Source organism: Eucalyptus grandis, chromosome 8 (genome assembly GCF_016545825.1).
Source record: "Eucalyptus grandis isolate ANBG69807.140 chromosome 8, ASM1654582v1, whole genome shotgun sequence".
Taxonomy (NCBI): domain Eukaryota; kingdom Viridiplantae; phylum Streptophyta; class Magnoliopsida; order Myrtales; family Myrtaceae; genus Eucalyptus; species Eucalyptus grandis.
The window spans coordinates 11,914,155-11,939,086 of record NC_052619.1 but is presented as its reverse complement, the minus strand read 5'-3'; the positions used below and the strand labels follow the sequence as shown (position 1 = coordinate 11,939,086).

At 39.3% G+C, this 24,932-nt stretch overlaps 3 protein-coding genes across 3 annotated transcripts; 1 reads left to right on the top strand and 2 right to left on the bottom strand.

The window, feature by feature from the left end:
- Window positions 1–417: 417 nt before the first annotated feature.
- LOC104456492 (AUGMIN subunit 3) lies at window positions 418–12,154 on the top strand. Its single transcript, XM_010071298.3, has 18 exons — window positions 418–823; window positions 1,008–1,044; window positions 1,158–1,261; window positions 1,419–1,614; window positions 1,821–1,887; window positions 2,642–2,745; window positions 3,852–3,936; window positions 4,254–4,308; window positions 4,788–4,919; window positions 6,131–6,200; window positions 6,927–6,984; window positions 7,079–7,134; window positions 8,398–8,550; window positions 9,026–9,137; window positions 9,248–9,389; window positions 10,471–10,546; window positions 10,781–10,876; window positions 11,769–12,154. Exons 1-18 carry the CDS (start codon window positions 648–650, stop codon window positions 11,898–11,900), a joined length of 1,851 nt encoding a protein of 616 aa, XP_010069600.1. The 5' UTR covers window positions 418–647; the 3' UTR covers window positions 11,901–12,154.
- A 596-nt stretch (window positions 12,155–12,750) lies between these two features.
- Window positions 12,751–14,137, bottom strand: LOC120286652. Its single transcript, XM_039299006.1, has 2 exons — window positions 13,957–14,137; window positions 12,751–13,552 (listed from the first exon to the last, which is right to left on the bottom strand). Exons 1-2 carry the CDS (start codon window positions 14,031–14,033, stop codon window positions 13,210–13,212), a joined length of 420 nt encoding a protein of 139 aa, XP_039154940.1. The 5' UTR covers window positions 14,034–14,137; the 3' UTR covers window positions 12,751–13,209.
- Window positions 14,138–16,543: 2,406 nt separating this feature from the next.
- LOC104456490 lies at window positions 16,544–18,829 on the bottom strand. The gene is made up of 4 exons (XM_010071296.3): window positions 18,669–18,829; window positions 18,354–18,572; window positions 17,019–17,189; window positions 16,544–16,886 (listed from the first exon to the last, which is right to left on the bottom strand). Exons 1-4 carry the CDS (start codon window positions 18,672–18,674, stop codon window positions 16,833–16,835), a joined length of 450 nt encoding a protein of 149 aa, XP_010069598.1. The 5' UTR covers window positions 18,675–18,829; the 3' UTR covers window positions 16,544–16,832.
- Window positions 18,830–24,932: the final 6,103 nt, after the last annotated feature.

Below are 24,932 nucleotides of genomic sequence, written 5' to 3'. Positions count from 1 at the left end.
CTAAATACAATTCTATTCAAAAATAAAAAATTTTAGACAGTTATTGAGTTCTTTTACTCATAATTAGTTCCTGGGAGCAGAATAAAAAATAATAATTTATGGTCAGAATATGTTCTCGAGAATAGAATCGTTACCAAACACGCTATAAGTTCATGGCTTATGAGCCGGGTTTGTGAAAAAATGACTTGAGTTTGGCGACGGCCGCTTGAGCACCGCGAGGGCGTCGTCAGAAAATAACCGTCGGCGACCAAATTTAACCCAACGCATATGGCTCCAATTTTTTGAATTTTTTTCAGATTCAAAAAATTGCCAAAACGACGAGTTTGCCCAACTCCAGAAAGGGCTGGACCCGATTCCACTCGGGCAAACCCGGCTCGGAGAGGTACAGGGCACCGAACCAGCGCAAATTCGGTGCACCAACCGCCAAGCCGGCCACTCGCCCATCCATTTTCCAAATCGCAGGCCGGCGCCAAAGACGAGGAGGAAAAGGTTTCTCTCTCTCTCTCTATCCGTGTCTGGCCTGCGCATCGTCGTCCTCGAAGAAAAGCGCGCGATCGATATTCGAAAACTCCCGCAGAGGACTCCCCTCTGATGCTGCGGAGGAGGAGGAGAAGAGGAAGAGGAAGAGGAAGAGGAAGAGGAGGAGGATGAGCGGAGCGAGGCTGTGCGCATTGCTCGGGGAGCTGGGCTACGACGGCGCCGACTCCCTCGACCCGGACAGCTTCGAGTGGCCCTTCCAGTACGACGACGCCCGCCCCATCCTCGACTGGATCTGCACCAACCTCCGCCCTTCCAACGTCCTCTCCCTCTCCGATCTCTCCCAGTAATCACCTCTCTCTCTCTCTCTCTCTCTAGAATCTACCTGTCCGAGCCTGTGGAATTTCCAAATCGAGTGGGAAAACCGCTAGGGATCGTTCATTTTTGAGGATTTGATTTGATCCTCTTTCGTCTGTCGTTTCGATGCTTTTGTCTCGCAATTGTTCACTGTTCTGCGCTTGCTTCTTCAGGTACGAGCAATTCGTGGACGAAGGGAAGTTGCTGGAGGTAAGTTTCCCCCCGTGCATTTGCGTCCGGGTGCTGAATTTCTGTTGTTTTTAGTCGGGCTTAGGGGAGGGCGAGTGTCTTGGAATTCGGATGCTTATGATGTGATCTGACAGGGGGAGGATCTGGACTCCGCCTTCGATAGCATCTCAGCTTTCTCCGCGAGGAGAGACAACCAGGAGGCGGTTTTCGGTTCGGAGGAAGGGTTGAAAGATATAAGGTGCACATAGTTAGTTTGTGGCCCTCTCTTCTAGAGCTTTTGTCATTGGTCCTTTGCGTAGCAAGTTTATTGTACTGTTTGGTTGCTAATTATCCAGGCCGGTCTTTTGCTTTGACTCTTGTGCATATTTTGCATTGCTCTGATTGATTTTTGTTAGGGATGCGACGTTGGCATACAAAGCTGAAGCGCTGGAGTTGCAAAGACAGCTCAGATATGTGCAGTCTCAGTATGACATGCTCACTGTACAGGCTTCGTCCTTGATCCAAGGGAGACGAGCTAGAGTTGCTGCAACATCTACTGTAAATGGACAACTTACTACGCTAGACGACAGTCTTTCAGCGAGGAATTTACAGGTAATTGTGTCCACGATGATAATTTATCTGTTAATTGATGGCAATGAGATAACCATGGAATTGAGATTACTATCAAACCTGGCATTGCCCTCTCAAGTTCTCAGCCAAAGAATTCAGAAAAGATGGTTTTATCATGGGTATTTAGTTTCAGGGCTAAACTCGTGGCGTTAAATAACAAGCCTTTTTTTGCTACTTTTGCTATTTAGATGAATGCAGTTCTTGGAAGGATTGCTTCTACTGCTCAAGAGTTGGCCCATTATCATTCTGGAGATGGTAGTACTCCTCTTGTCTTTCCTCATTTTGTTTGTCATGGATAATTTATTCTGTAATACCATTATCTTTTGTTATTCTACAATTGATCTTAAATTATTCTAAGAAATCTTATGTTTCATGGAAATAATGCAGAGTATGATTTAGATGTTGTTTCATTATTTATATTCTTAGGCTAGTCAACTGTCGTTTAATTACATAGTAGAATAGTGTACTGCTGTTTTGCCTATGATCTTGCACATCACCTTTGGTGTAGTTTTACTTCTTTGCTTTTGTTCCGCGTTTCTTTGAAATTCTCAAGCATGCGATTACCTCAATTTCACTGTCATTAATTTGAATTATATAGATATGTGTTATGTCTAAAATCTTCTTTTAGTCACTCTTTAAGTTACTCCATGTTACTTGGCCTCAATTCGTATTATAGCTTAAATATTCTTAACTCTCATGGTTTGAATGAAAACACTTCTCTAGCCATAAATAATGGAATCTCGAGTCTTCAAGATCTCACACCAAAATTGCACTATTATCCAACCACATCAGTACTCTTAATGCATAATGTGAATTGGTTTGCATTCTTTTGATTTTCTGCAAGGCATTTCCTTCCATGTTCCTTGTTGAGATGTTTTCAACTCAGTTCTTTCTAACTTCAAGTAAAATTTGACATCCTGAGTCACTCAGACTTTTGTAGTATAAAATTATTTGGAGTCATCCTGTTAATTTGCAGATTATTCACTAAGTTTTGTAATTTCTGTTGCAGAGGATGGAATCTATCTTGCATATTCTGACTTCCATCCATACTTGCTTGAAGATTCATCCTGTATGAAGGAACTAAATCAATGGTTTTCTAAGCAATTGGACACGGTAAGAATATGTTTCAAAATTGCCATACCCTTGTTCTGGAAGAAATATTGAGGTGTCATTGCAACTAAGAAAACTATGGCACTGCTATCCAGCTATGTGGAATTAGAAATTAATTTTCTGATTGTTAAAGGAGTTTCCATTAGCTTGGTCCACAACCAATCCGTGTACTTGAACCTGACAAGTTATTTGATGCTTGAGAGGCTTATGAAACATGTCATTTGGAAACAGACATTCTCCATAAAGTGCTGGTTGGCGAGGGACTATCAGTCGGATGTTGAACTCTGTAGCTACTTCAATAAATAGACTTTTTTTGCTTATATTTGCTAGTAAAGCCTTTGAATAAGAATTTTTGTTTCTTTTGGTAGTGTAGATGGCTAAGAATGCATGGAATGGAAGTGAGTTTGTGATTGTAAATGAAATTCTGAGTCTTAGCTTTTGAATATGTAAGGACAAATTATACTGCAGTCATTAAAGATTTTTAGAAACCTTTTCCACTGTTATTTATGATGCCTGGAACTATATGAAGTGATGTATACTTAGATTGCAAAGGTTTCATCCAAGACAGTGGATGAAATGCATAGAGGACCTTTCTAGCTAGTTTTCACCTTCTCAGTGTCAGCTGGCTTTCCAATTGCTGAAGTAATTTTTAGTGTTCAAATTAGTCACTTTGAAAAGAAGACGGTGAATGGAAGAAAAAACTGCAATAAGCCTTAAATGCTTTATGTAAGTGGTGCTGGCATAACAACTTCCAAACATGAAATAATCCCACTCTTCTAGTCTTTGATTTAAATATATTCAAATGCTTGTTGAACTTTTTGCTTGGCTGCCACATATCATTGCTACTTTTTGTACGTGAGCTTTGATGGGCATGAGAGGGAGAAGTAGTAGTTTCTGATGGTTTTAACTTTACTTGTCTAAGCATCTGAAAGTACCATCAATTCGTGTCATCATTTTGTCTGTGGCATAGTTTAGTCTTGGATCGTTCATTTTGTGTCCTGCAGAAAAGAACTATATAGTTTTGTGGCTTGCAGCACTCAGATTTTGGCTTGCTTTTCTTTGAAGCATGTCGCTAGGGTTCATCATCTTGTTTTGAATGGATTTTTCAGGGTCCTTTTCGATTAGTTGCCGAGGATGGCAAATCCAAATGTTCATGGGTGAGTCTTGATGATGCTTCAGATGTTTTAGTACGAGGTAATTTCTAAATGTTGTGAAGTGGTTTCCTTGGTAGAATTTCTTTTTTAGGCCATATACTTAGTCTTGAGTTTATCTAAACTTTTTGGTCTTTATTTCAACATAATGATTATTTTGGGCCCAGCTGGATTGCTGGCCCTTCAACTATTGGGCTTGCATGGCACTGCTCACCCCTATGATATTATGGGGTGTGTATATAGTCTGATTTTCAATTAGTAAACTCGACATTTATCTTGTTCAATGTAGTATTTTGCTTTTTATTTTTAGAGTAATGACATGCTGATTTTCCCCCCTTTTTTGCTTTTACAATTCAACAGATTCAGAAAAGCCTCAGCATCAACGGCTATCGGAATTGCAAAGGCTTCGTTCCATGTATGTGATCTGTTCAGTTTGTAAAAAGCCCTCCTTCCCTTTGCAAAACTTCAACAGAAGTAAACAGTAGTGACTCGGTGATGGGACATGTCAGACAGTTCTTAAATCTCTCTTTATATAATAAAGCAAAGTTGCAGGAGGATTTCAGGCTTGAATTGTTGCTCAAATATTTCATGAAATCTCACATATGATATTAAAATTCTATGATAATGATCCATTTTATGGTACGAACAAAATTGTAATTTGAATTTCTCCACCTATATATTAATTTCGTAAAATGATTTGAGTTCATAATTTTTTTTTTTTTTTTTGGTAAATATAATTTTTTTTTTTTTTGGTAAAGTGAGTTCATAAATATTTGGTTTCTCTCATATTTAAAAGTTTTCCACTTTTTTTTTTTTCACATGCATGGATGCAGTCTTTAGCTAGTAATCAGAAAGAGAAAATAAGTCCTACCTTATCGTTTCTTCCTTGCACAGATTTGGCACAAGTGAGAAGCAATGGGTTGAAGCCCAAGTTGAGAATGCTAAGCAGCAAGCTATTCTTGTGGCCCTAAAGGCTCAGGTATCATCAGATGAAGCACACATTCACCTCGATCTTCATTCTCTGAGGTGAGTTATTTAGTTCTTTGACTATGGGTGTTTTCTGGAAAGTTCTTCCTGTATTGGCTGAACTGCTTGAATTCTCGGCTTGTATGCATGGAAACTTTAAACCCCTACACCGAATGTGCCAAAAGGAAACTGTCAATGATGAAGAAGTTCCTCTACATGTCCTTAAGAACTTGAAACCAATAAAGTGGCATATATATTATGAACCTGTTAAGTTTATCTCAAGGAGCAATCCCTCCTGTTGCCAACATAAATTGCTCGGTTAAATGATAAGGTTACCTTAAGCCAAAAAAACAAAAAGAAAAACAGTAAGGTTAACTTTGGCTTATATGGAATGCTCAATATTTGGTATCCAGGGAGAGAATGAATATATAAGCTCTACTCTCTTTGATTTGTGTTTGGAATTCATTAGAAATAAATCATGGGTTCATTGATTTGGCACTTCAAGGAGACAGAAAAAAATTGCAGAGGATGGTCTTTTGTTGTCTCCATAGTTGGTGGTTGCCTATTCGTTACTCAGTTGTATGTGCAGTAACAAGATTTTGTTGCCAAAATGGCTGATGTTGTGTCTAGATCTTGACTTTCACTGTTTGATAACACTGTTTAATTTGTCGAATTCCTCTTTAGAAGTAGGTTGCATGTGGAAAATTTATTTTTCTCTGCATAAAGATTGTTCAATCCATAGTTTTGGGTATTAAGTTAAAATCCACTTAATGTGGTAAGTAAGGGAGGGGATACAAAACAGTTGATTGCAACTAAAATCTTGCCAAATATAATGCTACAACCTATCGACTAGGGTCATTGTTCTATCTCTGGAAAGAACTTAATATTTCAAACAACTTTTTGTTTCTATTTTCAGCACTTAAGATCATCAGCATTTAAGATTTGGTATTTAAAGTTTTAGGTCTTGTTTTCAATTATATCAAACAAGTCCTAAATGAAGGTTGTCTCAGCCTATACTTGTAGGCCTTACAGTGCAGACATTAATGTCATTGTCATAGTGTTGTCAGCAGAGAGTCCTTTGCTTCTTCTAAATTTTCCTGAAAGAAGCCATTTTTCTGTTAAACCATGCCAGGAATGAACAAATTATGATATATAGCCTGTCTCATACTTGAGGCTAGCACCATAAGTTCAGAATTGATTCTGGTTATTCTATTTTGTTTTGAAAGCTTTTCATTTTCATATTTGGTGCTAATAGCTGGCATATTGAGCAGGAGGAAGCATTCTGAGTTGGTGGGAGAAATTTCAAATCTTAGCCACAAAGAAGAAAAGTTGCTCTCTGAGGTATGCACTTCTCTGTGCCGTTTGATATCCTAATTTCTTCAACAAATGTACCCAATCTAATATTTTATATGTCCCTGTTGACTGCTCATTGGCCATATCAAAAGCATGATTGTATCATTTTACTTTGTTGTTGATCTCGATCGTTTTGTGTTTGGGTGTCCGTTGCTACGAAAGTTTAAGCTCAACGGCGTCTTCAATTTAAAAGGCATTTAAAAAGAAAAATTGTTGATTGTCTAGGAATCACAAAACAGTTTATCAGATGAGCTTTGGACAAACTTTATGTAAAAGGACATAACATCTTTATAATGATATGTAAAACACAGACATTATGTCTCCTTATAATGTCTTGTTTGGTTATCTGAGTTTGATCACTTCTTATCTGTCCATTACTTTGTTTCTGAGTGTGAAAATTTTGATAGTTGATATGTCATGAGAAGATCAACACCTTTAAAGGCTCAAGAATATCTAGTGATCTCAGTTACATCGATTGATGGGGTTGAACTGGTGGACTATAATGTGTTCTGTCTGGGAAAGAACATATCCAAGTTATTCGTATCAAGCAATGGTATTTAGGTATGAAATGCTGTAAAAGGAGCACAATAATCGTACTCATGTCACAAACAAACTTACAATTCCAGATTTAGTTGCTTAACAGGGCTGTTTTTTTATTCTTGCAATGCTTTTTTTTGCTTATTTATTTACTGCTTATTCTTTCCTCTTTCCTAGACAATTCCAAGTCTCTGCTGGGAGTTAGCTCAACTCCAAGATACATATATTCTGCAAGGTACTTCATTCATTTTTCCCTCTTGAGAAAAAAAAATCCTGTTTTTGGTTATAAAAAGTATTGACTTTTATGTTCAATTAACCTATTTACTTAGGTGATTACGATTTGAAGGTCATGCGCCAAGAGTACTACATTAATCGGCAGAAGATGGTAAGCTTACCCGACTTTACATCCTGTTATACTGTTTTCAGCGGAAGCATTGCTGCTGTTACTTTCGCTTGGAAATATTGAATGTTCCTAAGTCTTCAAGTTCCTGACTTCTTTAAGTTGAGATTGCACCTGTATTTGAAATTCCCAGCCAAATGATCCTTCTATCTGTCAAGATCATCTAGAAGCACTTGTTTTTTTTTTTTTTCCTTTTTGTGAGTGTTTTGTTTGCCATATCTTAAATGATATTGCTGCTGAGAAATGATTAATTTTGAATCTTTTGGACATGTCTTTTCAACTTGGTTTACTGCCGTCGTACTGTACTAAAAAACCATTTAAAGAACAGGGAAGAGAAGAAACTGATCTTCATTTTTGCAAGTACAAGTACGGATGAGTATTACTCTTCATTTTTTCTCTTTTTCCAGTTCTAGATCTGGATTCAACTTTGGCTCACTAGTCATGATCAATGTTCAAAATTTCTAAGAAAACTTATTTAGTTATCCTTGGTGAGGATTTCTTGTCCTTCTCACCAAAAAGAGAAGTGAAGTCTTGTGGAAAATTTTAGTAGCAGAAGTAAACATTCAGTGTGACGATGACCTCAACCAGGATGACTTTTGAGAGGCTTCTTGTCACTTGTTAAGGTTTTCAAATTTTGTTTGTAGAACTCATTGAACTTCCTATTGTACATGATTATATAGCTTTCCCTCTAGTGCAAACTGCTGAACAAGTCGGCAGAGCTTATACATGTACGTCAGAACGACCTACAGCAGCGAGGGTAAAAATGCGAAATGAACAAATTAGAAGGTGAAACAAGAGGAAAAGGGGAATGAAAAATCTTAGGAATTTTCATGAAAGAAGTTCCTTGTTGATGTTCTGTATCCGGTGATGTCATGTTGCCAGTAGATTTTTTCAGTGCAGTACTGTAGATATGCTTAGTCAAGTTGATTTTGATTTTGATTAATAGGAAACAATGTAGAGTGGACAATTTTGATAGGCTAGTGCCCTGAAGGTTTTGAGACACTGGTTATGAATATTCTTGTAGGTCAGAAGATCAGGGTAGGTAAGCGTTACTACTGCCTACATGTTGTTTCTTTTGTCTGGCTATGAAACCTATCATGCGTTAACCAACTGTCTAAGTGTGACACTGACAATGAGAAAGATAGACTATGCTTAACACTGTTCAACACTCCTGCTGTTAAGCTTATGTGATTTCTTTGTCTCTCTGTGCACGCATAATCATATACACTTTTTTGTTGTCTTTGGCAGTTCATACATCATCTCATTAATCAGCTTGCAAGACATCAATTTCTGAAAATAGCTTGTCAGCTGGAAAAGAAGAACATGCTTGGAGCATATTCACTGCTTAAGGTCATCGAGTCAGAATTGCAGGGGTACTTCTCTTCGACCAAGGGACGAGTGGTATGTCAAGCTGGCAGTTCTTGTTGTACTCTCTCTTTCTTTCTGTGCACATGGTATGATTAGCAGGAGGTTGTCGTAAAATGTAGATTCCAATTGCCATTTGGGTTTGACACTGCTTTTTATGTCAGTCAATGTCTATGCTACCTCAAAAAAGGGTATAGGATAAATAGTTTGAAGTTTTTAGGAGAAATTACTATTGGTAAATTTTTCATTCTAGTTGCTAAAATATACTTATGATGGTATCTGCCCGCTGAGATTATAGTAGCTAGTGCTCCTTAGATTTTTTTGCAGACTTAAGCTTCAGCTTTTCAAGTGATTTGTGGGACGGATTCTGACATTTGGGAAATGTCAGCTCACTAAATTATGCACCGTGTTAGATATAAAGTTCAAAGCTGGGTGGTCTATGCCTAATTTCATTTTGAATCTCTCGGAAATCCCACTCCTAGCTTCTGCTAACTATGTCTGCCTGTTATAGGATCGGTGCATGGCACTTATTCAAGCAGCTTCTGAAGTTCAAGAACAGGGAGCAGTGGATGATCGGGATACTTTTCTACATTGTGTTCGAGACCTACTAAGCATTTACTCAAGTATCCATCTATTCTTATGATCTGGTCCTCTTTTGAAGAAGTATTTGTTACTTTTTTGTGATTGTTGGAGTAATGATATCGAAATCTTTTGTTTGCTCCTTTTATCCTAGATGCACAAGTAGGGCTGTCAACATATGTCTCAGCTCCAGGCATTGTTCAGCAGATATCTGGTCTTCAGTCAGATCTCATGGCCTTAAAGTCTGACCTTGAGAATTCCCTCCCAGAGGAAAGGAATAAATGCATCAATGAGCTGTAAGTTCCAGGATGCTGCAGAGCTATGAATGCATGTCGAAATAGTTTATTCCTTTTCATGTCACCTCGTCTTAGTAATCACAATCAGACTACTACTGGGTTTTGGTTAATCCTCTACTTGGCAACTACATAAATTACAATCGTCCATCTTTTTTATTTGCTTATTTATTGAGTTTCCTTGGTAATTTTTTCCTCCATGAATGTCTGTTACATTAATGGGAAGAAGGTGCTTTTAAGAAATAGAAAGATGCTAGTGATGAAAATGCTGGGTGGAAGTCTTGATATGTACGCTCTACTATAAGGAATGATCTTTGCTTCTACATTTATGCTGGCGTTCCAAATTTGCACGAATAGACATTTTTCAACACCTTTCTTTCACAATTTGGTTTCTTCGTCTGACAAGTGGTGTGAAGCGGAAGTAAAGAAATTGCTAGAAATGCAGACTTGAGGTCTGCCATTTCTTTTCTTATATGATAACACAGCTACCTGAACTCAAGGAATCCCCACAGATGCACACAAACCTGGCCGTTTATTTTCCTCATGGCATAAAGAGAATTATTTGATTGTTTTTTGGTTAACCAGCCCCATAAGGCCATTGTTGTCAAGGTCCTAGCTTGTCACTCTAAATAGAATGTAACTTGATTGATATCGCTATTAGGGGTTTATGAATTTCACTAGTAGTAATTTGTTAGAACAAAAATGTACTTGCCGGAGATGTTTATGTGAATTTTTATGGTTTGAGGTGATTATCATTTCTTCTTACGGGGCACTCTAACGCCAATTTTGTGGTTTGCAATTAGGCTTTGTAGTTTTGTTGCTTACAATATTTGAATAATGTTGTATGACTTTTGAAATGTCAACATAATTAGTCTTTTAAGGATAATGGTTTAGTTTGGAGAGAGACTCTGCTATGCTGATTAATATTGAGCAATTGCCTCTGTGGCCTCCATATATGTTTTTCTTTTTTCACTCGAATGTCTTTACTTACACGTGACGTGTTTATAACACATACGTGATTAATAAACGCAATGATGTTGAGTAAAATCTCAGTTTCGTTTATTGTTTCCTTTATATGTTTCAGGTGCACCCTAATTCAAAATATGCAGCAATTGCTTTTTGCATCTTCAACAACTGCACAACCAATTCTCACACCTCGGGTACGTCTGCCAGAGTCATCTTCTGCCGCAATCCATGATCCCTCTCCCTAGTTCATCATATGTTATCTATTAATATTTGTTGCTTACATCAGTTCATCACTTGTTAATCTTAAGTTGTTTGCAATGGTGGCACATTCCAACTGCATATGGGTGCTAATGTTAAAATCTTAATGCCTGCCGATCTTTTATTGGAGACTGGTTTTGTTACTTATGGGAAGTATGATATTATTTCAGCCACTGATGAAAGAGCTCGATGAGATGGAGAAGATTAATGCAAAACTAGCTGCTGCGGTTGAAGAGGTGACTCTTGAACACTGCAAAAAGATTGAGGTAATATTGATCTTAATTCTAATTTCATTTGAATATCGAATACTCACGATCCTATGTACTTGGTGACAATCTTCATTAGTCTGTTTGTTCTGCTCCTGTGTCTTTTTGTTAGTTTCACATGCTGTGATATGACTTAGAATTAGATTGATCACGACATGTTATATGATCTAATGATACAATTGGCCGAAAATTAACCATATTACGAACTGAATTCAAGACGTCCATTTTACCACCTGGATTAATCTGCAAAAAGGAGCTTTCTCCTACCCTGGTGTGTCCAACCACCAGTGGGGCTACTTTGTACTTGATGTTTATTGAGGGTGGTTCATTCTATTTTTCATGGTCATGAGCAGTGTAACCATGTCCAAGCGTGGATCTTTTCATTTGTGTATTTAAGTATGAACAGTACGTAATGTATCCCCCATTCTTACAAGTCTTCTATTTTGAACAAAAAAGGGAAAATCCTCATTTTGTATCATATATCAATATAAACTACGGGGACACTATCGTTTTTATATCATATAGGAAGAATATTGGGATTAATCACATTGTTATATAACTATATAACGAGAGAAAAAAGTAATGAATTTCATGCAGGAAAAGATTTATAGGAAGAGTTACATTGCTAATTTGCTGCATGAAAGCTCACTAAAACCAATTGTATTGATTAAGACGAGCATCTAGGAGGGGAAGGAATTCTAGTCGGAAGCATAAGTGGAGAGTGCAAGAAAAGTTTTCCTTGCGAGGGGAATTTTCAACATCTTGCATGTCAGAAGTTCGAGTGGTGTTCACTAAGGACACTTTTAGGAATTATTACGTAATAGCAGTGCGAGTGATTATATATAGATTTCCTTTTGAATTTCCAAAATAATGTTCGTTGTACTTGGGGCAGATTGTGAAACATCACACGCAGGAGGTCGAGCTCCAAAGACGGGTCTTCGTGGACTTCTTCTGCAATCCGGAGCGTCTGAGAAGCCAAGTCAGGGAACTGACCGCTCGGGTTAGAGCTCTCCAAGTTTCCTAGTACGCTCCTACTTCTGCTGTATATTTATACCTCTCTTTCTGAAAGGGAGACTTGGCTTTCTTTATTTTTTGGTGGAAGTTTCGCGGTGAATATCAAGTGCAGAACGTTCAGGTCACATGGCAAATGAGATAATTTGTTGTGTTCACGGACGTGGAGGTGTATAGATGTTCACATGTTAACCTTCGAATACATTTGCTGTATTCCTCAAATTCCTGTCGCACGTTAAGGCCTCTAAATCCATTCCTTCAATCTAATCTACAAGTTGCTCTCGGAAAACAGCTAGCTTTCCAAAAATTCGCTTCAATAGCTGGGGATGATGAGTCTCAGGTGGATGATCTGCAGATCTAAAATTTCTTGAAAACCTGCTCTGTTTTCCAGTCCGATTTCGGGTCTACCCGAAAATCTTTTTTTCTTATATTCCTTTTTTTAAACTTCATTTTTGAAAGAAAAATAATAAGAGCCAAAAAAAGGTGTAAAGTGAGATTAATGACTACAAGTTAGTAAAGAAACGAGTCAGGATTGTGAAGCTCGAACTTGTGGAGCTCGAATGAGCGAGAGCGAGAGCAAGCAGCCAGCCAACGAGCGAGGAGGGTAGGTATGAGGGTGAGTCACTATACTTAAAGCATAAAGTGTTTTGAGTAAGGTCGAAGAAAATAAAGAAAAAAAGAATGAAAAGATAGAGAAAAAGATGTCAATAGATGAAACCAATTCTAAATTTGATCCAGTAGGTCTTGGTTTCCACGGTGGTTCCGGAACCGAACCGGTTTCTGATCGCACCATCTGATCCGATTGCACAGTCCTACTGATTGCTGATATATCCTACGACACCGAAGGAATAGAACCCCGCTCGTACCAAGTCCAGGTCATACACTTAGCATTCATTCTCTCACAATCTTGTCAAGCCCACAACATGTGAGGAGTAAAGTACTACAATTAACTGGAAAACGCTGGACTTTGCTCTTCCAGCCGAATGACAAAATATCATTCTTCCTCGAGATCGCCGCGCTCATGGCGGCAAAATCGATCTTTGGGACTCTGATGCAGACACTTCTATGCAGGTTTATTCCCGAGTAAACTGCACGTCTTTATACCAACAGCCTCTGTTCCGAGCTAGAACATGGCTTTACATAAAGGGTTCGCCCAAACCCCAGGACTTTTTTAATGCGACGAGCATGGAAAGATTAGAACTGCAAAAGAATGATGAAAAGACTATTTACAAAAAACCTGAGAGGGCTCTGAAACCACCCCTCTCAAGCCTCAACTCGAACTCGTGCATTTAGCCTTTGCCGAGAACTCACGGGAATGTCCGTCACATGAAGGTCGTGGTGGTGGAGCTCCTCCCGAATCTCGACAGCAGATGCGGGCTACCGAACGAGCAGTGTCGGCGCCCGAACTTGGTCTCGGTTGCGGTAGCAGGAGGCTGTTCGGAGTTCGTCGAGGATGATTTGGTGGCTTGATTTTCTCTGTGGAGATGGCACCGGAAGGAGCCTGCGTGGCTCGTCGGGGAGCAGATGCATGTTCTGCCGCTCGACGGAGCAGCAGCCGGTTTACCATGCTCTTTCGATGCATTCGTCTTGGCGTTTCGCTTGCGCTCCGTGATCGCCTTGATCAACTCCTCGCCGTGGTCGAGCGGGCTCTTCATCTCTCTCGCCCTGTACGAAGGTGGAAGATCAACTTAAAGAAGATATCCGCAGTCATATTTCACTCACTATGGTTGGATCATTCGAATCCGACACGTCCTAGGAGAGAGGATTTTGCGAGATCATGCAAATGGTTGGATCATTCGAGTCGATCACGAGACCTAAAAAAAAAAAAAAGGAATGACGACCCAGTTCAATTCAAGCACAAGGAATTTAGAAAGACGAATGTTTCCGTCTTTTTGCAGAAATGACGGGATAGTGCAACTATATGGATGGTCAGCAAAGAAAAAAACAAAAGAAAAGATGCATGCAATCGCGATTTTACGAGAGCCAAGAAGGTGCGAAATCGTAATCGATGAAGAACTCGTCTTCTTCCGCATTTGCCCAGAAGACGATCCGGGAGTGAATGCACGTACCGGATCGACGGCAGCGGCTTCGAGGAGGAGAAGCAGCCGTCGTCTTCTGAGTCGTGCGTCTGAGTCTCAGCAGGCATGACTCGCTTCCACCAGAGAGAGAGAGAGAGAGAGAGGATGGAAGAAATTGATATTCAAAAAAGATTAAACTGCTAAAAAGTTGGAGCAGAAGATGAGATCAAATCTACGAAGTAGGATCTGGGCGTCGACACGGATAAGAGCTACGACGGATCTTTTCTCAAGGTAGGGGAAAAATCCAAAATCTCTTTCTCTCGTACGAGGTGGAGCCAATGGGCGATCACCACGACCGGGCAATGCACGACGATGTGTCGCCACACGTGTATCTTGTTCGGATCGCCTTCTCAGCGTAGGCCGACGCCGTCGTTCGCACGCGCCCGAGGAACTGATACGTTAGCCACTAATAAAAAAGTTGTTTTGTCCCATTACTTGACGCGAAAAAGATTCATAATTATTACAATTTGTAAAGTCGAATTCCATGACGTTCGTATCGCACGTCAAGCACCCGTGACGAGGGTGCGCGGGGAATTTGTACATATCATGTGTAGCTGTCGGCACCGGAACAATGCCAAAGTTCCTGATCAGGAGATTGTCGAGCGCCGGACTCGGCGGGAAGTAAAATTTGGTTGGTGTTGAGAGGCTTTAGCTGGCAAATGGTTACCGGTAGCGAAAGCTAAAGGAAATTACTGGGTCACGAGGTGTAAGTGACGGTGAACGAGGTTTAGTTTAGTCGACATGAGAGTTAAGATTGATGTGATTTGTAATGGATTAGAAACAAGTTGGTTATCCAAGCCGTGGAGCCAGAAACCTCAAGAACAGTAGTGAAGATCAGTACAAATGTAATACCAACACAATCCTCAGATCGTTTAGGCCCTAGCTGTAGTGGCCGGGCCGGGAGATATGGGTAGTTGTTGGAACCGCAAGGCCACATTGTTTTTACTTTTTTACTTTTGATCGCATTGTTGGAGTAGTGGGTTTATTTACTAAGTGCTTGTAAAATACATGTACTGAATTTTATGGGGAGAATTATTTAAAAAGTCCTAAACATATTATAATTGTGCTAATTCAGTTCTAATTTTTTTTTTTGCCAAAACCTCTTGCAATTACGCTAATTCAATCTATTCGACCAAATTGTGCGGGCCAGCATCGACCTGAACACCGGCCGTCCAACAAACATGACATGACAATTTTTCAATAATATTTTATATTTATTTGAATTTTTTTTTTTTTTTTTTTTTCCTATTCTTCTTCTTTGGCTTCTCCCTTTAGTGTCTTGCGAGACTCTTTGCCAGAGCCTTGCTAGCCACTGGGGGTAGGGAAACAAAAGAGGAAGAAGAAAAAAAAAAAGACAAGAAAGAAAAAATTCAAAAAATATATAAAATATTATTATAAAATTATCACGTTAGTGTTCATTGGATGGCAGCGCCGACTAGCGTCCACATTAATGCTAGCCAGCCAAATTTAGCATAACAGACTAAATTGGCACAATTATAAAAAGTTTAGAATTGAATTGACAAGAAAAAAATTTAAAACTAGATTGGTAAAGAGATTGCTTTGGTGTTAAATCAAGCGTGAAACTCTTGTAATCTATTTGACCTAGATTTAGTATTTTTTTTAGTAATTCTCCCGAATTTTATGAGTTGATAGAATGCGATTGCTTCCTTTTAATGTTGTTGTTGACCCTCTGGTAGCAATAAATATTAGAAGTTGTGCGGATAAAGGATGGCCTATCAATCAATAGACAACAATTGTTCGCTTTTAACTTCCCGTGTATCTTTACGTGGACGCGCGCAATTGCCTTAGGTTTTGTACTTTTAGTTTTCTCATCAAAACTAGTTTATTGTTCAAGAATAAGCAAAAGCCCCTCATATTCATCGATCCATTCTTTGAATGGTGCTTTGCCGACAATTTCGGTAAAAACAATGATGTATCTCTATTTTGAATAAGCTTTAATGGCATAAGAAGTTTGATGGGTGTTCATAGTGGAATATACGTGGATGATCATGGAGAAACCTAGGACAAATTCCCCTTAAAAATTTATCGATTGATGTCTTTTCTAGACTAAATTAAAATTTATATATCCTTATCAAGTGTACGATGCTCATAATAGCGTGAATAGGAAACGCATATTTCGAAATGACATCTGTAATTATTAAGTCTTCTCCGTTCTCATTAGTGATTTGACATAAAATGCCAATTTCAAACATATAAGCAAAGATATATTTCTTCTAATAGTCTGTTCATGTGCACCCGATCAAAAAGTCTCTTCTATAAAGCGAGGGACAGATTAGACTAAAGATGTTATCATGTTTTAGAGAATATTATTTTTCCTAAAACGATGTAATCATGTTTTAGGGAAGACTATCGTTATCTGATGAAAAAAAAGGAAGGGATCTTCCCCTTTTTCTCTTTTGCTCCATTTGCTTTTTGCCCAAGTCGATGTTTTCCACCCCACTGCATTCGCCTCAAAAGGACTAAAGATCCCTCTTTTCGCTAGTCCTTTAATAAGTCAAATTCTTAACCCACGTCTCATTTCGAAAAAAGCAGCAGATAATCGACAACCACAAAAAGCGACCGAAATTTGCTAGAAGATCAAAGATACCCAATTGACAAAATCAATCATACTCTCTCACATAGCAATGAGATGACAAACCAACATATCACATCACCTCCCTCAACCAGCAGCTTTCTCATCCCAATGCTCACAAATTGGGAATTCAAATACAGCATAACACAAATATTTTGTCCCTATGTACTCTTAGCTCATCTATATCATCATCATCATCCTCATCCTCATCATCATAATCATATATAAGATTATATGTACTCGGTCCTGTAAGACCCTTCTCTCTTTCCCAGCTTCATGAAGCACAAGTGGGCACCAAGCAGCATGACCAGAAGCTCCACCCTCTCTTCTGCAAACCAAAACAATAATCAGCGAAATGTCCAAAAGGAGAGAACTTTAAATCATTTTCATCAAAATATTTGGTACCCTCTTTTTGCATAACTAAAATAAAGGAGGAGAAAAGATGGTAAAGAGTAGATACCTTCTTGGGCTCGGTATAAAGGAGCTCAGGTGAGATTTTGTACAGGTCTTCGTCCACAGGTTTTGGGGTTGGCCTGGATACAAAAGGAGGGCTCATCGGCTCCTGAAAGTCGCTGGCCCAACTTTTCTCCTTCCCTTCTTTGGCATCATGACTCGGGTCACTGACTTTTGCCTGCAATTATCACCATCCACCACACCATTTAGACAACATTATCTTGTCCCCCTGATTATGATTATCATAATTGACTTTTTCTCTAAAAAGAAACTCTATGTGTTCATCTAGTTAACAATGCCCTAGTTCCAACGAATAGACTTAGTTTAGTCTCAGCCAAAGCCGTAGTAAAGAAATTACAAAACCTGCGATTATTATATATCGATTTATTATATATAACTCTATTCATCACTTCATCAATAAAAAGGAGCATGGTACAGTATCTACGCAAAATTACGACATTTCTCGTGTTTATAGAAGATTATGTTGGTAATCTTAAAAATGACAAGATCATCGCGAATTCAAAAAAACTAATCTTATACCAAAGAGTTTATAATTACGTTACGAAATGATACGAACTGAGGCATGAACACTAACATAAACATGCCTATCTCAAAGTAACTTTTAGTGTTTCAAACCTTAGCCTACGTAATAAATTCTCGAATCGGCCGAGTGAACTTCCAGCTGACTGATTTGAGCGTGACAAGTACGTGGAGTAATTTAAGGGAAAGGAAAAAACCCTGGCAATGCTTCCCGATAAAACCGTCTTTTTTATTCTGATCTTTCCCAAGACGTGATTCAGAAACCCTAGTTGGTCGAGCTAACCCAAGCCTGGCCTGGACCGTTCCTTTTTTTCTTTTCTTATAGCCTTTTTTCGCTTTCCCCAAAAAGCGTGCGTTTCCACAGTAGTTTTTAATAATTGAAGCTGTTCATACGGGGAAAAACAAAAGATAAAAAAGAGGGCTTGCGTGAGCGCATGATTATGCACGCTGCAGCAACGACCGCAAGCGCCAGAATTCACGAAATAAAAAGAACGGGAAAAAGAAGAAGAAAGAGAAGAAAAAGCAAAGCGAAAGGAGAAAAGGGTTTTGTCCAGAAAAAGATGATGAATCATCCACAAGAAAGAGTATATCCCAAGAAAAACCATTGGATTATGACTCACTATGCAACACACAGAATCTTAGCAGACATTATAGTCTCTCACGTGAGCTTATTTTAACTAAATATCGTACCATTTTACTTACAGACAGTGATGCACATCGGAGCGGTTATCGGTAAACCAGAAAATTCACGTTATAATACGAGGAAAAAAGAAAAAAGGACGGCGGTCGTTCGTGACTTTACCCGTCGATGACGGCGGCGGCGGGGGACGACGATCATGGCGGGGGTGACGACGTCGTTCTGGTAGAGGTCGCCGGCGACGTACAGGTCGCGGTCGACGGAGTAGGTGTAGCGGAGCAGCCCGGCCTGCCGCGCGGACGCCTCGTCGAAGCACTGGGTGAAGGGGAGGCCGTCGTAGCAGTCCCAGCTCCCGAACGCCGGTATGTGAAACCTGTTGTAGTCCTGTACACACACATACACACGCCAACATACAGCATAAACATCGGCAATGCACACGGCTCAAGAACTTGGCAAGACGGAGAGAAGGAAAGTGCTTACGTCCATCGGAGGCGGAAGAAGTTGCAGAGGGCAGTCTTTTGGAAGGGACGCGAGCACGGCGAAGGTGAGCCAGACGAGAGAACTCAAGATCGGGTGTTCTTTTTCGCTCGTTGCTTTATGGAAGCAGGTGGGCACGGGAGGCTCTTTAAAAAGGCAAGAGCTCCCAGGAAGAGAGAGATAGAGAGAGAGAGAGAGAGGGGGAGGAGCAGTAAGTTTGAAGCAGTGAGGTCAACAAAGGGTAAAATCCCTTTAACTTTACTGAATTTTCATGCTCTCAAAGCTTTTCAGGCCGTTGCAATTTTGGGCACGCTTTCACTAAAGTTTGATCATTTCTTTTGGGACAGAATATCGGTGTGGTGTCCATATGGAATCTAATTAATTGCCCTTGTATTGCCACGTCATCGGTTTGCGTGTAGGTGGGTCGACTCTTCTATTAAGGTGAATCAATTGTGATTTATATAAAAAATTTATCTTTAAAGTACTTATTACTGATGGTGTGTTGAAAAATAGAGTACTTTACCCATTTGACTATTTGACAAGTAGTGCAAGTCACTCTTCCGCAAAACTCTCTTTCTTTGCCTCAATTTACAAAGCGTTGAAAGGCTTTTGAGGTGCACGAAAGCCGGCTCAAACAGTATAGAAGAATAAACGGAAAAAAATGGAATTTTGAGATGTTTAAATTATCTCATCCCACTTTAAGGGATCTCCAGAAAGTCGAAACAGTAAATTGAACTTAGAATTAACAAGGATTTCAATTTTGGATTAGAGTTTATTATAAAAGCGTAAAGATATCTACTTTTGAAAAAATTTAGAGCACACACCGCCAATGTAAATGATAATTTACACAAGCAGCTTGTGCATATTCTTTTAACATGAAAGTTACGTTAGCTAGTGGCCACGAGAGTTATTAGCAGGTTCTTTCCAGAGTAGGTTCAAAAACAAGTCCGGAGAATTCCTAATCAATGCGGGGAGGGAGAGGAGAGAGAAGCAGGTACAAAAAACAGGGAGGTGAGTAGCAGCTTTGAGGTAGGGGCCAAAAGGAATGGGGGATGCGGGGAGCAGTAAAGACAGAGAGAATGGAGACGGTGTGGTAAAAATCAAAGCGAGAAAGCGAACCGAACCCACCGATAACGAAGGTTCACAGAAGCAGACACAACGACAGGCTGGTGTAATTAAGTCATGAGTGATCCTTCATTCCCCCCCACAAATCCTACACCAGATCGATATAGAGAGAGAGAGAGAGATCGTGTGTGTGGAGAGGTTGCTTTCTCTTTCTCTTTTCGATGCCTTCTCTTCCATTATTCTAATATTCCACATCAGTCCTGGGACTGGTCCCTACCCCTGCGATCTTTCTCTCAACTTTTCTTTTTCCTTATCAGGGGAGAGGCCCAGAGGGTCTTTGCTTTTGCCCTAGTTTGTCGCTGACGATCCTGAAAACCTGAAGTGGATGGGGTCTGCTCGTGTTGGTGTATATTCCCATGCATCATCAAGAAAGCAACCCAAGAATAAAGCCGCTTCTCTCTTTCTCTGTGGAGTTAAAGGGTGTTTCTCCATTTCTCGAAGCAACCCCTTCTCTTGCGGAGCACTCTTCATTTCGATGAGCATGCCCTCGCACTGGTCTAGATTAGTGACTTCTTTAGGTAATGTCAAGGACTAGTGCATGTGAACAGGCCGGAATTCTCTCTCGTGGAGTGACCCGTTAATCTTTTTGATAGGGCAGAATACGAGCTAGGTATGCGACTAGATGGTTTAAACTATGAAGTTCTTTACATTCAGAGCTTCTTAAATCAAAATGCACTATATGCCTATCCAGCATACGTGTTCTTCGTTATCCAAGAAGCTAACGGTTAGGGTCATTTGCTATATCACTTTAAAATAGGTAAGGTTAATAAATGTTCCAAAGGACAATGTTAAATATCTGTAGACACATAATTTTGAATAAGGTTTGATCAAATTTGACATAAAAATGTTACTTCATCAAAAGTTCGATTGAATGGTACTGTCACGTCGTGCTCATCGGGATCCATCCCAATGGACCAAAGGTTGGATGATTGGCCGATCAAAAGTCGGTGACCTGAGGGACCTTGAATAGTGAATTGAGGACCCGAGCATGTCGTGAATTTTCCAAAAAAAGATTCAAAAAGTAGTTATCTTACTAAAAAAATCGTTTTCAACTTTTAAAACCTAATAGTATATGATGCTAAAATGACAAAAGTACCCCTGGATAAGTCAGCTAAATAATAACATGACTTACTCAATTTCAAAATTAAGCACGCATCATCAAATAAGATGCCTTACAGTGACTTGCACTTGCATACACATCATAATTTAGGACATAATGCATATTTTCATCTCATTCATAATATTTTCAAAACACTAACTCATACAGCACATGAAGTCATGCCAAAGCTTGGAATGTCAAGAAGATTTTCCTAATTATGTCATTGAACAATAAAAAATGCATCAGCATTCTAGGAAATTATTCGATAATTCCACTCGATAGATTTCATTGAAAATATAGTGTTGGAAGGGCATTGTGGAATGTTAATCCCTCTCCATAGTAACCAAACACCCATACCATAATTTCTAATGTTTTTGCAAAATAACCAATGCCTTCACATGTGCACCTATATGTCCAATTATCTTGTCAGTGATAATTTCATTGAAATAAGTTTTATTTCAAAATACCGAGTCTTTTCAAAACTTTCAAAACCCTTTTTCCCTCATCGTTGCTTTTTCCTATGGAAAAACCCCATCCCCAAAGAGGATGGACAGTGACGTTGCAATTACCAACTAGATAGGTCGTCCAAAATGAAGTCGATATTTCTCGTATCATCCATGGATCGATGCTTCCAAAACGAGCTGTTCTTTACAAAACATGCTTATGATTTTGTCATCGATGAGCATTTTCTAATAACCCCTTAAAAGAAACAGTACAGTCACGAATACATCCATTGCTGTACTATTAAGTGCAATCCCAGAATCAGGATAAGGAAAGCTGTGAGCATTCTCCTCTAGGTTCCGCTCGAACACGCTATCCGTTCTTAAATCCACTAGCCTTATATCAAACACATGACCGACACCATCATCTGCCTCGCCATTAATGCCCTCTCTGCTCTCCTCTCTCTGTCTCTCTCGCCACCACTTGTTTAACCCCACACGCCTAAGCCAGATGGGGGGGAGTAGCTTGGTGCTCCGTGCCATGGCGCAATGTTCCTCGGTCACTGTTCTCTCGTCAACCGAAGCGAAGACGAAAGCACAGAGAGAGAGAGAGAGAGCTCGGGAGACGCGATTTAAATTCGATTTGGTACGGCCGAAGTCAGAAGTCAGACGGACGCTGAGGTCAACAATTTTCTTCCACCCTTCTTTTTTTTTTCTAAGATTTTTATCTTTTTGGCAGTCGTCATTTATTTATTTATCTGTTCAAGTGCTAATCGGTTTTTCCTGCTGCGTTTTTACTGTTGGCACACGCTGCAGTCCTCTCTTGCAGCGACAAGGTCAGAGAATGACTTGTCCCTTTCTCATTTACCACGACATTCTCTTTTTCTTTTCTCTTTTTTATTATCATCCTTCTAATTTTTTATACAATCACTTCATACCGCCAAAAACAAAAATTCTAAACACACCAATATTTTCAACTTTTCTGTATCATTAAAAACCCGTAAATTAATCCATTATGATGCAAACATCGTTATGCAAAATCCCGAATTTATATTATTGTGATAAATATACTTCAGATAAAGTTGAGATAAATGGTATATATAGGTTTAAATTTCTTTGTAATATAAAAAAAAGTTAAAAATATTTAAAAACATTTGTGACATACTAAGCAACCTCAAGATTTTTGGCCACGCAAAAAAAGTTATGGATATTTATGTTAGATGAGTATAGTTTTGGGGTTTTTAATGGTATTTGTCCTTCATGTTTTCTGACAATAAGAATATTAAATAGTAAAATAATTGATCATGCTTGCTTGATTGAATTTCATCGTTTTTTAAAATTTTAATGATAATATAATCTAATACCCACCGTTGCTGGTAATGAGGAGACGTGCAAAGGGTGTCCCTGTTGAGCTCAGTGCAAAGTGCGTTTTTAGTTAGTTAATTTAATGAGTCGGTTAATTTCGTTATTGGCATACGAGGATGTCAGCATGTTTCACGCACCGAAAAAGAAGATAACATATGACAATCCTCTTCTAAATTGTATGTTAAAGATGCCTCGAAAGGGGCGGCCCCTCAATTAGATGGAAAGATTAATGTTTCTATCTTTTTTACTCCGTTAATCGCAGATGAAAAGCGCACTGCAAATATGTAATTAAATTTAGTCAAGTTGAGCTCGAGCAGTACATACTGATCTCGAGTGTTGAGTACGCGAGCCTGATGGAGCTTTGAGCCCTGGATTTCACGGTGGTCCCAAATATTTTCGGTTACTTGGATTCGACCTTAAGTCCAAAAAATGAAAAGGAGAGTGAAGGAAAGAAGAAAGGATGCAGAGAATGTGAAGAACTCCAAGGGAGAGGCCTCTCTTTTTGGAGTTTCAGATAGCCAGATAAGGGAGATGGGGAGGGTCGTGCTTTTCCTCTTTATTCCACTTCATTTGTACACTTGCGGTGCCTTTGGGAAAAGATTCAGTCCTGAGGCCTGACTCAACATGAAATTCAAACATCGATTCCACCATGGCCCCGACTCAATTGAAGCTCGCAACAAAAGTGGAGATGAGAATATGCAAGTGCTGCTATAGCTTTTGTCCTCGCACAAGGATATCAAACTTCTCAGTTTTTTCTTGGAGTCGGCTGTGTTGCTGTGCTTTTTGTATAGCTGCTTGGTTCTCTAGCTATATTACTTCTTACCTTTTACCAAAAAAAAAAAAAAAAAAAAAAACTTCTCAGTTTTTTGTTCCTCAATATGCCACCCTGGGCAAAGTATTGATTCCATCAGCACCATCCCTGCAAAAGAAAACAAAAGAAGATTCCTATTAATGCTTTTTTTTTTTCCCTTCTTTTTAGCTTTGATCCATTAGTGCCTTCCTCACTAGCAAAGATTAAGGAAAGTAGGGAGCGGACACGAACACGTCAAATAAATTATAAGTGGAGCTCCTTTTTATCTTTCTTTCTTTACAAGAAAATCGTATTAGGTCGGTGGATGTTGTTCTCAGATTGAACATACACCGCGAAGGATGTAAGCACAAGGTCAGAAAACTGCTGAACAAGACCGAGGGTACCTACATACTCCCCGTTGCTTTTGGTTTCTTTTTCTCTGTCCGTTCGGTGATTTTCTTTTTATTTCGAAATACTTTTAGTTGGATATTTTTTGGTTGATGTGCAAGTCTGTTGACTTCTTCTGGGGAATTTATGGTTTTTTTCTTTTTCCAGTTTGAATTTTAGGAGCGTACTCTGCTGGTGCAGATGCAGAGCGAACTATTCGTCAAAAAGGGATTCGGACGGGGTTGGGAGCTACCCCATGTGCTTTAGAATGTTGGATTCAATTTAATGAATTAGCAAAATATCAACCATCCATTGGGTGTTACCCCAGCCAATGCGCGTGGAGTAGCTCAGGACCGGCAAACATACCTATACCTCTGCCCTTGCTTCGCCATCTAAACCAAGGTTTTCTAAGGACCGGGGAATCAAACCTGTCACCTTCAATTTGCAAAGCAAATCTTAGACAACCGGACTTAGAAGCCAATTGGTCTTACATCATGTACTAGGTAAAAGACAAGTCAAAACTTGAATTGTCCGCATGATAAAAGCAGTCCACAAAAATTATAATTTCCATGTTACAATCATATGGTTGAAACTTTGAGCAACTCAAAATCACCATACATTTTGCTCAAATCACTCTCCTCATTCATTTTTTGTATTTTCCTCACCATTGCCTCTCATATACTTATTGTTGTCCAAACGTCAAAGTTTGAACAATAGTCAGCTCTGAACAGGGACTGATTGCATAATGTTTTGAACTAATATGGCGAACTAAACATCAGTAATTTGTTCGACGAAAGGAAGGGTCAACATAATCGACGACTTGATTAAAGATTTAACCAAGTTTTATTATCGAGGGCATTTTGATTACCAGAAATGCCAATCAAAATAGAATTTTAACCAAGACGAAAGAGATGTCAATTTAGACAATTCATTCATGTGAATTCGCTTATTCATCGGCAAGCCAACCTCGCGGATTAGCTATAATTGAAAAAGAACGAGAGGACAGCTAGCAGATCCTCTTCATGGGCCTAAGAATGAGCCTTTTATGGGCCAATCCAGTG

Bases quoted from the DNA above. Each gene is read 5' to 3' on its own strand.
- LOC104456492 (XM_010071298.3), top strand. From the start codon at position 648: ATGAGCGGAGCGAGGCTGTGCGCATTGCTCGGGGAGCTGGGCTACGAC. The intron at 1,045-1,157 runs GTAAGTTTCCCC...GTGATCTGACAG, and splicing joins ACGAAGGGAAGTTGCTGGAG to GGGGAGGATCTGGACTCCGC. The intron at 4,920-6,130 runs GTGAGTTATTTA...CATATTGAGCAG, and splicing joins CTCGATCTTCATTCTCTGAG to GAGGAAGCATTCTGAGTTGG.
- LOC120286652 (XM_039299006.1), bottom strand. From the start codon at position 14,033: ATGCCTGCTGAGACTCAGACGCACGACTCAGAAGACGACGGCTGCTTC. The intron at 13,553-13,956 runs GTACGTGCATTC...ACCTTCGTACAG, and splicing joins AAGCCGCTGCCGTCGATCCG to GGCGAGAGAGATGAAGAGCC.
- LOC104456490 (XM_010071296.3), bottom strand. The intron at 17,190-18,353 runs GTAAAGTCACGA...TGATAATTGCAG, and splicing joins GCCGCCGCCGTCATCGACGG to GCAAAAGTCAGTGACCCGAG. The intron at 16,887-17,018 runs GTATCTACTCTT...TTTGGTTTGCAG, and splicing joins TTTATACCGAGCCCAAGAAG to AAGAGAGGGTGGAGCTTCTG.